We start from the raw sequence: 14,814 nt of genomic DNA, 5'->3' as shown, positions 1-14,814 counted from the left end.
GGTCCAACGTCAGCACCTGTTAGCTGTCACTGATGATTGGTCTGGATCTGACAAACTGGTGGTTGCTAACCAGCTAAAGCACTTCAGCAGAAGAAGTTTTTTTTTTAGAAAAAAAAAGACAAAGTGAGGGGGAGGCGCAGGTGGAAGGAGCTGCCTCCTGTTGCTACTGTAGCAGACACAGGGCATGAAATGGCCACTGCATTAGATACAAACTCAGGGGGGTGAATTGGTGAAGTGCTTCTGACATGTTCGTTGCTACAAATCTGTTTCTCACACACTGAGTCAACGATTCACACATATTCCTCACACCCTGTCTGACCTTCATTTTCTCACGTAGGCCTAATCTGAAAAAAAATAAAATAAAATAAAATAAAATAATTTATCATAACAAAGTTATTTAGACCATCAAGAGAAACCTGAGAAAAATACAAATAAATCTATTGATTCTTAAAATCATTCATGCTGCTCAAAGTAATGCCAGGCCTAAACAGCAGCACTTTCTCCTCTCAACCTGCACACGCAGTTGACAATGAGTAACCATGGCTACAGTGAGTAACCCTGGTGACAGGGAGATGCTCTGTACTTCGCTCTGAAGCACTCATTCCCATTCCCAATAAAAGAGCTCAGGTTATTATGGCCATTTAAAATGAAGAATGCACGTCAGTGCTGAACCCTTGTAAAAATATACTGTGTATGTATGTAGTCAGTTATGTTTTTTCTATAGGAATCATATCAGAGAGGCACAGAAATGAACTCTTCATTTGAGTGCATTTGTGTAATTTACTGTTCCAAGATATACTTGGAACAGTAAATATATCTTTATCTTTGATATAAATATATCTATATCTTTGTATACGAAGTCTGCCATAAACAAGATGACTTAGGTCTGTGTAGAATGTTAGGTCCCACATTCACTGTGGATTCATACATGAAATAAAGGAAATGCAGAAAAATAGAGAGCGATGACAAAAATAGCACGAATGAGGCGTGATTGTTAAAACACTGTGTGCCTGTAAACACAGACGTCATTAGGTGGAGAGGGCACAGAATGCCATAGAAATAAACATCCTGCAGAACACTGAGTGAAGCACGTTGTGTCTGCCCGCATTAACCCCTTAAGGCCTAGAGTATCATATTTGATACATGGGTTTTGTCAGTTTTGGAGACTTCTGCATCATCAGTGGGATTTTTTCCCCCTAGTTAAATTACACAGTACATTTTTAACAAATAAAAAAAACCTCCCCATGTTTTGGTGAGGTTTTTTTCCCCACAATCCTGATAATGATAAGCAGAAGATAATGGATGTATGGATATAGAAAATACAATAAAAATTTAAAAACTCATATATGCAAATGAATATTTAATAAAAAAAAAAATCTAAAAACACATGATTTGGGCTATAAATCATAATTCATAAATATTGTAAGTGTCACTTAGTAGTGACTTGGATAACTATTTAGCTTTTGATGATAAGAAAATTTTCATATTCTGCATGTTGATATTTGTTGAATGATAAATACAGTGTTTGAGTCCACATATAAACTAAGTTTGTACATAAAGAGTTAATAAATGAATTCAAATGGCCTCTGCAGTCACCAGATTTCAATCTAGTAGAGCACCTTTGGAACCTCTGTGGTGAAATGAGAAATTTGCATCCTGGATGTGCCACCGACAGATCTGCAGCAACTGTGTGATTCTATCAGGCCAATACAGAGTGAAATCTGAGAGCAATGTTTCCACCAGGATGTCGAATCTGTGCCCTGGGCCCTGTTTCAGGAAGCCGGTTTAGTGGAAAAACTGAGTAAGTATACCCTGAGTTAACGAAAACTCTGGGTTTTCGGTTTCACAAAGCGAGTTCAGATGAAGCCTCAGTGAGTCACTATGACGACACACTCCGTGAAGCTAACCTGCCCCCTAGCAGGTTTACTACAACTAACCCTGACTGTCTCCGCCCCTTTGTCGGAAACCTGACAGTAGGAAGTGTCGGACATGGCGTGCCCCTTCCTTGAAGAGCCAGTAGATCGTGAAGCCCAAATTCTCCGCAGAGCTCTCCGCCGGGAGAGAGTGATCAGAGCGCGTTTGGACATTTTATCATTTCCTGATGATTTTCTGTGTGAACGTTACCGTTTCTCAGCACAATCTATAAGTTATTTGGATAACATCCTCAGGCCATATATTACGCATGTGACACATCGTGGACATGCTCTCAGTTCATTGCATATTATTTGTATTGCACTTCGGTTTTTTGCAAACGGGAGCTTTCTGTATAATATTGGTGACGCTGAGCACGTTTCCAAGGCTACCGTCTGTCGGGCAGTCAGGAATGTTACAGTTGCACTGAAACGTCTCCTGTACTCGTTTGTGTTCCCCGGTCATAGACCCACAAGATTCATCAAAGAGGGATGCCACAAAATTGCAGGTATCAGGATGACCAAAACTTAATTTATGATGTGGTGCTACTTGGACTACTACTTAAATTTTACATTTATTTTCACGGTTCCCAGGCGTGATTGGCTGTACAGATGGCACTCACATTCCAATCATTGCTCCTTCAGTAAATGAAGGAGACTATGTGAACAGGAAGTCTTTCCACAGCATTAATGTGCAGGTACATAGTTCCCTGTAGCATTTCAAACTAACAAATTATTTCATTATAGTAATGGATGCTAATTTGTGTTCTCTGCACTGTGAAGATCATATATGATGCTGCCAACATTATCACAAATGTGGAAGCCAAGTGGCCAGGCTCTGTCCATGACTCACAAATATTCCGTGAATGTACACTGAGCACAAAATTTGGACATGGTGAGTTGAGAATACTTTAAAATATATAAAGACCAATTGCTTCAGGGACATTTGAACTGAAGTGTATCCTTCTGTCTTAGGAGAGTTCACTGGCTACTTGCTTGGTGATAGGGGGTATCCATGTTTACCCTATTTGCTTACCCCTTACCCTGACCCTGAACCGGGCCCACAGCAGCGATATAATCTGGCTAATTGCAGGACAAGAGCCAGAATTGAAATGACTATCGGAATGCTTAAGGCCCGGTTCCAGTGCCTGCAAAGACTCAGGGTCACCCCAGAAAGGGCATGTGACATTATTGTGGCATGTGTGATTCTTCACAACATTGCCACAATTAGAGGAGAACACTGTCCTTCTGGACCAAACATCAGCAGTGATCCAAACCATGAACATCCTGACCCTCCCACGGACATACAAGATGGAAGAGCAGTCAGAGACACCATATGTCACAATCATTTCCTTTGACCCATCACCTCAACATGTTGAAAGAAGAATAAACAGATTTTTTGTTCAACTGGCTTTATTGGTCGCCTGTGTTTCCTGTACACAAAGTATTAAAAGATGTAAACCTCATAAAGTGTCTCTGTTGCTTCCTCCTCTGTAACAGCTGTCAATGTTTCTTCATTATTTTCCTGTAGTAAAGAAGTTAACAACATTGCTGTTCTACTGTAAACTCATATAATCTGTGGAGTATTACTCACAACTGCATGTTGGTCTGGCTCAACAGGAGGCTGCACCAGATGCAGTACACCACCACCATCAACTGATAGAATATGAGGTTTATACAGGTCACTTATAACTTACAAGGGACCAAATGGCAATTAACAAACATACCAATCACCTTACACTTCATTGTCATTATGCTCTCAAAGACAACCAAGACTGAGGGAAGGCAAAATCAGTAGGAAAATAACTTCACTACAAAATAATCCATTATGGTAAAGAGTTTATCAAATGAATGAGTCGCACTGCAAAGGTGACTGTGGTGAAAGGATGTATGCACATCATGTATTATTTTGAATTTACCCCCTATGTAGGCACTTGTGTCTTGCGGGGTTATTGACTCAGAGGATGTCCCTGCAGAGATGCCTTCGGCCACAGGGCGCCCACTGTTTTGGCTGAGGGCCAACTGCTCAGCCTCTGTGAGTGGTGGTGGTGGAGGACCCCCACCTGTTTTTCGGGCCTCCGCTTTTTTTCTGTTGGCTATAACGGGCCACATTTGAGCATACAGAGTAAGCAAATATGTACTTGTAATGTGCTCAGATAATTTCAATAAGTGCTTACAGAAAGAAAATTAATGTAGCCTCTAACTGCAATTGATTTACATCGGACAAACAGACCAAGCACTATGGCTCATAATACAATTACACCTCACCTGTTTGGACTATATTTTTATATTTCATTTTTACTTGCTGCCAGGCACGTTTGGGGCCTGTTGGGTTGCACCTGCGCTCACATCACATCACAAAATAAAATGTATAAAATAACAAATAAAATAACATATGATAAAATAACGTGTTAAATGGGTGGAAATCCCTAGATCAATGTTTATATTAACACTCACGCATTGACTCTGTCGGCTATGTTTTGCCATGCATGCTCCCTTTGTTTTGCAGCTGAGGCTGTGTTACTTTTTTTCTGAGAAATTTGCATGTTATCGGCATATGCTGCCATCAGAATTTCGGCCTCAAGCGCTGTGAAATACATTGACCGCGCCTTCTTTCCCTCCGTCTCCATGGTGACTCGCTTAATCTGTGCTCCGCTTATCAGGGCTTTATGTATCCTCGTCCGCGCGCTTCACTTGGGGTTAAAGCAACTCCGCGTTGATTGAACTAATTGTTATCAGCCTTTCTGAAACCGAATATTCCGAGTTGGACAGTTCGGGGTTACTCAACCCTGCGTATCATTTTTAACTCTGAGTTTTCTAAACCGGCTTCCTGAAACAGGGCCCTGTTGAATTAAGGCAGTGTTTTCAGGTAAGAATGGATCTAAAACGATACTAACAAGGGCTACGCAGCAAAGTATATTTTACTATTCAAATTAAAAAGATTCATTGCTTTACTGTAGAAATATCTTTTTGCCAACAGCCATAATTGTAGAATCAATATTATATTTTATTAAATATATGTGTTGTAGGATAGGCTTAATCACTGATGACATATTTCCTTTTCGTTCCCAGGACATAAAATACTACTGTTTATTACACACAAGGCGTGCTTGGGTGTAAAGCAGTGATGCGTGTGTCATGGCAATAGTGACAGGGGTTTCACTCCTAACTTGTATTTCAAATCAAACCACAACCTTTCTGTAAACCTAACTGAAATGAAAATTAAACTGTAAGTGAAAGAGGACACAAACCACAGCTTCTGGTCATGATTGATTGGTTTGTATTAGAAACAGAGGCTTCAGCTTTATTATAGCCAAACACGTTTTATAACCATCAGTTGCAAACTTACAGTGATTTACAAACCAGCTATTGACCAAACAGTAAGCAGCAATAATAATGACTGTTGTAATACACTGTTAACTAAAGTTAGCGATTCATTTTTATTAACAGTGGCATTATAAAGTGTTAAGAAGTCTTTTTGCATTTAGGAAAATCTGCTGCGTTAACACACAAACTTAAAAATGGATCAGAATCATTATTGCAAATCTGCACAGTGGATCAACGTGGCATACAAGAATATTTGAAGAAGCAGTTAATGGTAAACACGGAGTACTTATCTTTTATTTATTGGCATTTTTCTTTAGAATGCATGAGACTGATTTATTCCAGCTTTTATTAAGAAATGATAAACTATGTATTTAATTAAACATTTGGGATTTAGGAGGTGTTGCAATGCTTTACCAACCGTGGCTCTTATTGTAGTGGTTTACACATTTGCCTACCAAACAAAAGATCTCTAGTTATTTTGCCTGGAAGGAGATGGAAGTTTTTTTGTGGTTGCATGAGGAAGGGCATGTGGCATAAAACTCTGCCAAATCAAACATGTGGAGCTACCTAATGTGGCAATCCAGCCAGATGAGCAAATTGCAATACTTGCAACTCCAATTGATGGTTTTAAACTGTAAACTGATGTCATGAGAATGCAGACAGCTCAGAAAAGATGAGCTGACTGCTTCAACCAGTTTAACTGGTTCCTGTTGAATTTGTTTTCCTCAGGTTTATCTGCTCAGTATTAGCTACTCAAGCTTGTTGCAATACACTGTTTGTTAACTAATTCATGCACCTGTTAATTTAACTAGAAATAATTCATTGCATCTTCCTTCAAAAATCTATCTGCTGTCAATTGATTTTGCCTCTGCGGTTGAGAACAGTGCTATTTTTTTTAGTTCAAGAACTCATTTCAACTTGTTTACATTTAAGTAATTGGACACCAACAACCTGCTTAATCAGAATAAACCTTGATTACTCTGCGCAGTTGTCTGGACCTTCTTTTACACTCCGTTGTTGTTATACTCCCAAAAATATTTGCTCACTAGAAATGCAAGATGGCAAAGTGTAGATCACTTAGTTAAAGGTATATTGGCAGAAAATAATGAAAGAGTTGTCAGTGATTTGCTTTAAAGACAACAGGATACCCAGAAAAAGAATAATGTAGCAGAAACATTGTTTCTTTTTTCTTTAATTATCTCTAACACGGCAAGCTTCAACAGCTCAGTCTCTTGTCGCGTGAAAAAGTCCCCATCTTTGGTCTCCACTGTTGGAACGTTCCAGTTTTTCTTTCCATCCATTCACTATTTCAAAATAATCCTCTTCAGAAAATTCCTGCAGGGAAAAGATACAGGTGTGTTGGATGGCACACTAAAGGAGGAATTTAGCTTTCTGTCGTAACACAATTATGAAGGTGCAATCTTTGACACACTGTGTGGTTGTGGTTGTGCATTCCCACCTTAATGAATTCATCTTTAATGACCTCTGCTCTCTGCAGCTCTGTCTTAATCACTTCGATGAACTGGGCTGTGCGGTCTTCGGCTCGAACTTTGCTGAAACCAGCCTCCTGAATGAACTGTAGATGGGGAGGCAGAGGAGGGATTAAGCAGTGTGGGGACAGCACCATCAACTGATGGACTGCAGTAGTACATACATACAAAGTCTATTCTCTGGACATAATGTTGGAAAATTTGGCTGCTTCTATATTCTTCTAAACACATTTACTCATAAGTGGATCAGTGCACTGCTTATACTGTTAAACAGGATTTTGAATTGCAAAAACAGAAAATATAATCTACATATCAGAAAAGAGTCCAAAGTTTTAAACTACTAGCATTTTTATACACGAGTATTTTTACCTTGCCATACTCTGAAGGCATATACAGGACATAGCCTCTTTGTTTCACATAGGCCTCGAATGCTGGGGTCCAGGGCTTCTTCCCACAGCAATAGTCACTGATAAGCAACTGTCCGCCTGGCTTTAACCATGACTGGATATCAACAAGAACAAGATGTTTGTTACATTTAGTGCTGTATCATTTTTTCTCTACAAATTACAAGAAAAGTTGGGAAATTCATGAAATGAAACCATTTAGACTTAAAGAGATGCACACATGGAAGCGTTTGAAGAGGGCTAGTTTATCATCTATGTGCAGAATTGTGTCTCTGCTGTAGATCACATCAAATGAATCTTCTGGAAATGTCCTTTTTGTAGCATCGGCAACCTCAAACCGCACCTGAGGAACAGTAAATACCATTAAAGATTTGGAAATAAATCATTAGTCCAGCCATTAACTTTGGTGTTGTAATCAACAGAATAACATACGTACTGATGGAACATTCTCTGCTTTTGCCCTCTCTATTGCAATGTCCACCATGTTGTCTGACAGATCCAAGCCGAGCACTTCCACTCCAAATGCCTGAAAAATCACATAATAATTGCCACAGTTATAGCTTTTACAATAATGATAAGTGCCCTAAAATCAACATTGTAAGTGTGGCCTGTGACTTGGTTGCTCTTACCTTTGCCATGTAGAAGTCTCCTCCACCAATGCCACAACCAACATCCAGAACCTTCTGTCCTGGCTTCAGGTTCAGCAGGTCCACAAACTCCTGTTAGCACAAAAATGTTGTCTTTGATTCAGCCTGGCTTTGAGGCCAACTTTGTAAAGGTTATTCTGGCTACAAACTTTTATTTCATAGTTACTGAGGCCACTACGGTGTACATATTAGGACAGGGGTGTCCAACTCCAGGCCTCAAGGGCCGGTGTCCTGCAGGTTTTAGATATCACCTTGGGTCAACACACCTGAATCAAATGATTAGTTCATTACCAGGCCTCTGGAAAACTTCAAGACATGTTGAGAAGGTATTTTAGCCATTTAAATCAGCTGTGTTGGATCAAGGACACATCTAAAACCTTGGACACCCCTGTTTTAGGACATCTGCAGGTCTCAGGAAAAACGTCCTCAGACATGAGCTCAAAACAGCCTCTGGCATCAGACTAAAATGTCAAAAAAAATGGCATCAGATGACATAGACCTTCGTGGCCCACCCTATCCCAGAATTCATTACGATTTTAAGGTTGAAGAAACGTTTTGGAAAAAATGGTGACCGGTTTAAGCAAAGCAGTCCAGAAATAAACCTTTAATAGTAAGTGTTGAGTTTTATCAAATGTTCAGCAGAGAAGAATCCTAAAAAGCCGAACTGAGCTAACTTTTGGCCAACTTAATGCGGCACAGGTCCTGCATGCTTTGGTTGGTTGGTTAGTTGGCTAGTTAGTTTTCTGCTGAAGCTGCGTCTGTTTGCCAGTGTGAAGCCAAATGTACTTAAATGTTTTGGGAAAAAACGAGCAGACGGTTCACTTTTTGAGGTAAGTGTGTTCTCCAGGACCAAACATGTGACCCGTGAACTGTGGTAAGGAAACAGACTGATGTAACCAGGATGTGCTGAAGTCATATTTACATAAGCTCTCATCCTGTAAATTGCACGTTCATAAACTTAAAGTGTGTGTTATAGTATTCTATATAAGAAGTCATGTATCTGTATCATCTTTCTCCTGTTAGATGCTCCCTTTTATTTATAATAAAATATCAATAATTTAAGACGTATTTGTACCTTCAAAATGAAATGAGACTAGTCTTGTGAGCTACACTAGCAAACTAGTTTACTAACTAAAGTTAAGATAACTGTTAGCTAAAGGAACTCGGCCCATGGCTGTGGTGTTCTCAGCTCATACGCAGATGAAACATCACAATTTTCTGCAATAAAAGTAAAATAAATTACATAAAATAAAGATTTTCTCTATTTCAGTCATTCACCGCGGCTCTAGCTGATATCGTTGCGGTTGCTAGACAACAGGAGAAGTGCATCTTAGGCTAGATCTTTCAATTTAACAGCCGTTCGCTTCCAGTCTTTGCTACCAAAAAGGGTCTGAATAAAATTGCCAGTGCATTTAATGCAAATTCTGCACCAGACTAAAATGTTAGACGCTCAGAAGTCTGAATACTTACAGAAGCATGCAGTTTTCTGTGTTATTTTCTGTAATTGTGTTTATAACTCAAAATCATATTTTTGCATTTTACGTGTTAAATTTCCTTCCAAGACGCACTTATCATTTGCATCCAGCCATATTATTTGGGATTTGCCTACCTTGGTGGTGCTAGGCCCTCCTGTGCTGACGTAACCAGCCCCAAACATCTTCTCATAGCGCAGGATGCCACGTTTGGTGTACTGCTGGTTGTCCAGGAATTGCTGGAAGGTTTTGAATCCATTCTGGCTGTTCGAGGAGCGAGTGACCTTCTCTAGCAACCAGCAGATTTGATTTGGATTGTTTTTCATCTGTAAGTGTTGGATGGATGAGAAGGTGACAGAGATAAGTAGTAGTAAAATGGGTTAACTACATGTCCACACACCAGCATCAGAAACTGCCATGTGCTTTTTTCAATCCTAATATGACTCAAATGTCTCTACCTCAACGTAGGTCTGAACTCTCCTTTTCAAGACAATGTCGAAACCAAACGTTTGGCCCTCTTTTGGCTCCGTCACTTGCACTGTTGTAGTCATGTGGCTATATTGTGCCTCAGTACGGTAGCAGGTGGGGTTGAAATCCCTCTTACTGTCACCTTGGTAGAAAATTATGAATGAAAACAAACTAATCTCCATGGAGCATAGAAAGTGAGCAGTTAAAAGAAGGTGTACAGACATCTAATTAAATCTTTTTGAAATATACAGGCAGAGGACTTCATACAATCTTTCTTAAGTTACCTTCATTTAGCATAAAGGTTTAAACATTGAATTTAATTCTGCATCTGTACCTGACCGGTGGTTGCAGGACTCTCTGAAAAACAGAAAGCCTCCAGGCTTCAGCCAGGTAAGCATTTTTTGCATAACCGAATTCAGCTCCTCGTCACTCAAATACATCAGTAGCCAGTTGGAGAAGATAAAATCAATGCTGAGGAAAAAAAAGCATCATTCTTTTATCACAGTAACCAACAGTATTTTCAGTATATAACAAATAAAGCTGTGTGTGTCGTCTCTCTGCCTTTCGAAACTGGCTCCTTTCAGAGTTACTACTTCCACTTGTACACCTATGATGTGTGCTGGAAACGGTGACCTTTTAACTTATGTTTCATTTTGGGGAAGTGGACAAAGTTGTGGTGAATGTGTATTGTGGCCATAGTACTTCTGCCTTTTCTATGCACTGGGATTCATGATAGCATACGCTACAGTTAAGGCAGTTTCTACTAAATGCTCCTCCTAAGATGCCTTTGGCTTGGAAACTGCAGACTCTCCCCTCTAGACTATTTGATCTGTGGGCCATAGCTGACAAAAGGGGTGATTCTTCGCTCTCTGCATATTTAAGGTCCCATAGGGACACTACAGATGTGCACGTGCAAGCCCTCAAAGAGAAAGCTAGAAGCAGGATGTAGGAAGATAGATTTCATGGAAAAAATGTGTCATTTCATTTCACTTAAAAGGGCAAATGTCAGCTTTATCGTTTCCAAGGTAAGCCTCTGCTGAAGCCACTTCTGCGTATGTTAAATATACTCATTTTCTGACAGTTTATCCAGATGTTCTTGAGATAATTCAGAATCAGGCCAGTAGACCAGCTGACTCACAGTAGTGCCATTCATCGAACCACGCCATTAGTGAGGTTAAATATTAACGACGATATCTTAACACACACCTGTTTTGGGGAACATCCAGCTTTGTGACATCAGCTTGGAGGAAGGTACCATTGCTATGGTGGCCATTTTTCTGCCTGTTCTTCTCTATAAACCTTTCCATGAAGTCCACAGCAGTCACATGGGCTGCCTTGGTCAGCAGGTGCTTGGTGTAACGACTGGATGCAAACATAAGAATATAAAATGACTTTTGCTACATATATTCATCGAGTGCTCCTCAGTCATAAATCTTTATACTAAATGAAGTCTGAACCCCAAAAAGTTGATTCTGTTCATCTGGACACTGCAGGTTTCCCCAACCTTGTAAACAGTACATTCGTATAATGACTGGAACTAGCCTACTGAATGAACAATGATCTGTGAGTTCAGTTTCTCCATCATTAATATGCCATTTTAAACATTTATTAAATATTACAGTACTCCATTAGCTTATACTTCTTCTACTAAATCCCTGTCTTTTAAAGCACTGACTTTCTTGTCTTCTTGTACTGTTTTCCCAGAATTCTAAGTCTATTGCAGCTGTGTGCTCACCCAATTCCTGCTCCCAGCTCCAGCACTTTGCATCCCTCCAGGCTAGGCAGCATGGAGAGGATCTCTGGCAGCTCATGCTGAGTCAGTTCTTTGGCACGAGAATCCAGCATCATCTCCTCCACTGTAGCAGCCTTAGAGTGCTCCTTCCAAAACTCTGTCATATTGCTACGAACTATCATAAGAGAACACACAGGGTTGGCAAGAAGCTAGATATGTGTGTAAGTGGGTGTGTGCGTATGGACACTAATAATGATGGCAATGCAGTTACAATTTATGAATGTGCAATTAAGATTTAATTCCCATGGGATGATGTGTCAAAGTTCAAGGGTACCTGTCTGTGAATCATCTATCAAGTATATGACAAAAAAGAAGTGATCATCAGGTTAATCATGTTACTTCTAAGTTATTTAAGATGTAAATTATTTTTTTAATTTATTTTTAAAGAGAAAAAAACAGTCTGAGTTCATTTAACTCACTCAAATGTGAGCTTTTGGAAAGTTTGACAAATGTTCATATAAAGGGCTCTACCCCTTAGGCTAAAAATTCTTCTGAGATAAACTCCCACAAACACTGTGGCCACACAGATTAACCATTAATCTAACCTGATTAAGCAATCCCAAAACACTCATTTGCCACATAGACAGAATATTAAACCAGAATCAGTTTCATATTACACTCATTCGCTGTCACAGTTTGCAAAGTTTGGTTTTGTTTGCTTTTGTTAATATGACATGCTGTTATTTCCACAACAGGTTTTAGCTGCCTTTTGTCAAAAGACAGATTATACTACAGTTGTTCCACAACGCCCCTCCACCCACCTGAAATCCCCCATTCATTCTTTAATTTTACAGAGATCCAAGAAAACCATGCACAGTAATGTGCACAAGCATATAAGACAGTAAACATCAGGCTACCGCTTTCACTCACAAATTTCCCCATGTGCTTTACACCAGAGACACACACATCCACAGGCTAAATGACGCCAATGCGGCAAAGTGGAATCTAAGATTCCAGTGACGAGGTGATAACAGGGTGAGAGACAATCTTCGTGGTCCTTTTTTGAGGGATAACTGCAGGTTAAAAGAAAATCATTTGACAGCTTTGTTCAAATCACCATCACATTCCAGCACAGAGCTCACAGTAGGATTACTTCCACCAGTTGAGTGAACAATTACAACACAATAACACAGCAGCTCAAACAAAATCCAAACTTTGGTGTAATCAGCTCCCTCTGGCTTAAATCAACTTTTCAAGAAAGTTTCACAGTAGTAAATGAATAAATAAATAAATAAATAAATAAATAAATAAATAAACAAAATGAATACATTTGATCTGCTCATACCTTTGTCCATTGTGGTTTTTGGTTGATTATTGTAAAATTAATCTATGAAGTGAGAAATCAGTCTGATGATTAACGATCGATCTCCTATATAACAGAAAGCAGATGTCACTTCGTGTGTGGGCTCTTTAAATAACGGGACGAGCGTGGCGCGTGGAGGAGGTGGTCGCCAGGTAGGAAACTGGCCATTAGGATGCGCCCAATACGAGGGCATGGGAGGGGAGCACACACACACGAATCACCATGTGGGAACAAGGGTCTGCAGAGAACATAGAACGGATTTGCATTGACACTGGGCATAATGCAAAGCCTACGTGCACAACACACCACAGACGTCCAGAAAAATCCCTGGGAGACATGTCGGCCACAGATAGTAAGTTGACAGAATGCACTCACATCTTTTTGCACGATCGTTGCCTCGTGTATTTCCCCGCGGCAGTCTGCCTCACCGGCTCCCGGCTCGTCGCGTCTCGGTTGTGCTGACACGTGGAAAATGTCTGGCGGCACGCGCAACATTGTGCAAGATTGCCTCATACTGTTAAGGTGGAAAGCGTGAGGTTATGAAATGCGCCAGGAGTGTAAGTAGCCCACAGTTTTCACAAGGCTTTATGAAAACTGTAATTAACAGTTAATTGCTAATATCTAATTTTCGCCCTCTTTATAAAGAAAGCATTAGCAGCCAGTGGGGTCCCAGGCTGTGAGCTATGAGAAGTTAGTGAATAACATATATTACTTAAGTATGCAATTAAAAATGTATGAGAAATTAGTAGAATTAATAAGTAAAATAAAACAATTAATTTGTCATTAATAATAATAAGTTAATAAACCATTAAACGATGATAAACAATTCAAAAAGCCTGCAGAGAGTGTGTAACTGAACATTAAGTAGGCCTAAGTTGTTTTAAACCAGACTGAATCGTACAAAGAGATCAGACTCTTTTATTTTGTTTTACTTTACTAAATGCCATAGACCAAAATCTCTGAGGAATGTATTCAGCTCCTTTCTGAATCTTTGCCGCAAATAATTAAGGCAGTTCTGAAGCCAAAACAGCATCCAGCAAAGTACTAGAAAGTACCAGTAGGCCTACTGCACCAGATGATCTCTCCTGTAATCTAGTGCAGCTCTTTCAAATGTTCCTAGAATCAGATCCAAGTATGCTAAAGGTGTTTCTGTTTTAAGCACATTTAATTTACATATACCGTAATCAAATGTCCTATATAAGTAAAATTGGTACTTTGCTTTCTCACCTTCACTTTCACTTTCACTCTGCTCTATTTATAAAAACAAGAAGGTTTACTCAAACCACCAAAGCACAGAGTAGAGAATCATGGATTAGGCTACAAACTGCATACAGCAAACGTGACTTTGCTCTCTGTTACCTAAAGGATATAATTAAATAATATTTGCAAATGAATTCAATCTGACATTTAAGTTTCCATCCTTTAATGTCCTCTGTTTTGCTGCTGAGATGTAACAGAGCCTCAGCTGTGACATTTCCACATAGATCATGCTGTTTCGGGTGGAGACCGCGCTTCAGTCTACTATCAGTCTGCTGTCATCTTTACATTGGTGAGTGTTCTCAGGTCGTGCACTTTGTGTGAACTACAGTATGCGAGATGCTGGCGTTTATCATACTGACAATATGACACATTCCAGTTGTTAGTCAGTTCGTTGCAGTGTGGCTCGGTGATGTCCTGTAGTCTTTGATGCTTTTCACCATGTTGCTGTTGGTTGTAAATGTTTAACATTTGTTGTATTTCTCCCGTGGGTTTCTTATAAGTCAAGTTGTTTCTTGCCTGGTTGTGAAAACTTTAATTGTGCAGTTTGTTTTCTTTAATGTTTTTTTTTTTTTTTTAGCAAGTTTAGCAAACCTGGTCAACTTCAAGAAATACAGACAATTTTAGAAAGACAACAACAGAACAAACAAGTGGACATGAATAATATCTATTTTCACTTGTATTCATAAAATGAGCACTGAAAGTTGTCTTAACTTATTCACGTACAGCATATCTGTACACGAC

General features: G+C 39.6%; 1 protein-coding gene and 1 long non-coding RNA gene across 4 annotated transcripts; one reads left to right on the top strand and one right to left on the bottom strand.

Moving 5' to 3' along the window:
• Positions 1-1,294: 1,294 nt before the first annotated feature.
• On the top strand, positions 1,295-3,380 carry LOC143412821 (uncharacterized). The gene is made up of 2 exons (XR_013093357.1): positions 1,295-2,805; positions 2,886-3,380. It is a non-coding gene; the product is annotated as an uncharacterized LOC143412821 (long non-coding RNA).
• Positions 3,381-5,173: 1,793 nt separating this feature from the next.
• On the bottom strand, positions 5,174-13,260 carry pmt (phosphoethanolamine methyltransferase). 3 transcript variants are annotated; one of them, XM_076874569.1, is made up of 13 exons: positions 12,796-12,935; positions 12,381-12,523; positions 11,454-11,625; positions 10,925-11,080; positions 10,053-10,189; positions 9,709-9,860; positions 9,388-9,576; positions 7,761-7,850; positions 7,568-7,657; positions 7,352-7,474; positions 7,097-7,228; positions 6,697-6,813; positions 5,174-6,572 (listed from the first exon to the last, which is right to left on the bottom strand). In XM_076874569.1, the coding sequence occupies exons 3-13, from the start codon at positions 11,612-11,614 to the stop codon at positions 6,462-6,464; spliced, it is 1,458 nt and encodes a 485-aa protein (XP_076730684.1). In that variant the 5' UTR covers positions 11,615-11,625; positions 12,381-12,523; positions 12,796-12,935; the 3' UTR covers positions 5,174-6,461. The 3 variants fall into 3 exon arrangements, with proteins under 3 accessions (XP_076730684.1, XP_076730685.1, XP_004545581.2); XM_076874570.1 differs by lacking the exons at positions 12,381-12,523; positions 12,796-12,935 and adding an exon at positions 13,189-13,260; XM_004545524.5 differs by lacking the exon at positions 12,381-12,523 and having other exon boundaries at positions 12,796-12,929.
• Positions 13,261-14,814: the final 1,554 nt, after the last annotated feature.

The sequence above is a fragment of the Maylandia zebra genome, linkage group LG2 (assembly GCF_041146795.1).
Source record: "Maylandia zebra isolate NMK-2024a linkage group LG2, Mzebra_GT3a, whole genome shotgun sequence".
Classification (NCBI taxonomy): Eukaryota; Metazoa; Chordata; class Actinopteri; order Cichliformes; family Cichlidae; genus Maylandia; species Maylandia zebra.
The sequence above is the reverse complement of the archived record's forward strand: the minus strand, read 5'-3'. Positions and strand labels throughout refer to the sequence as shown.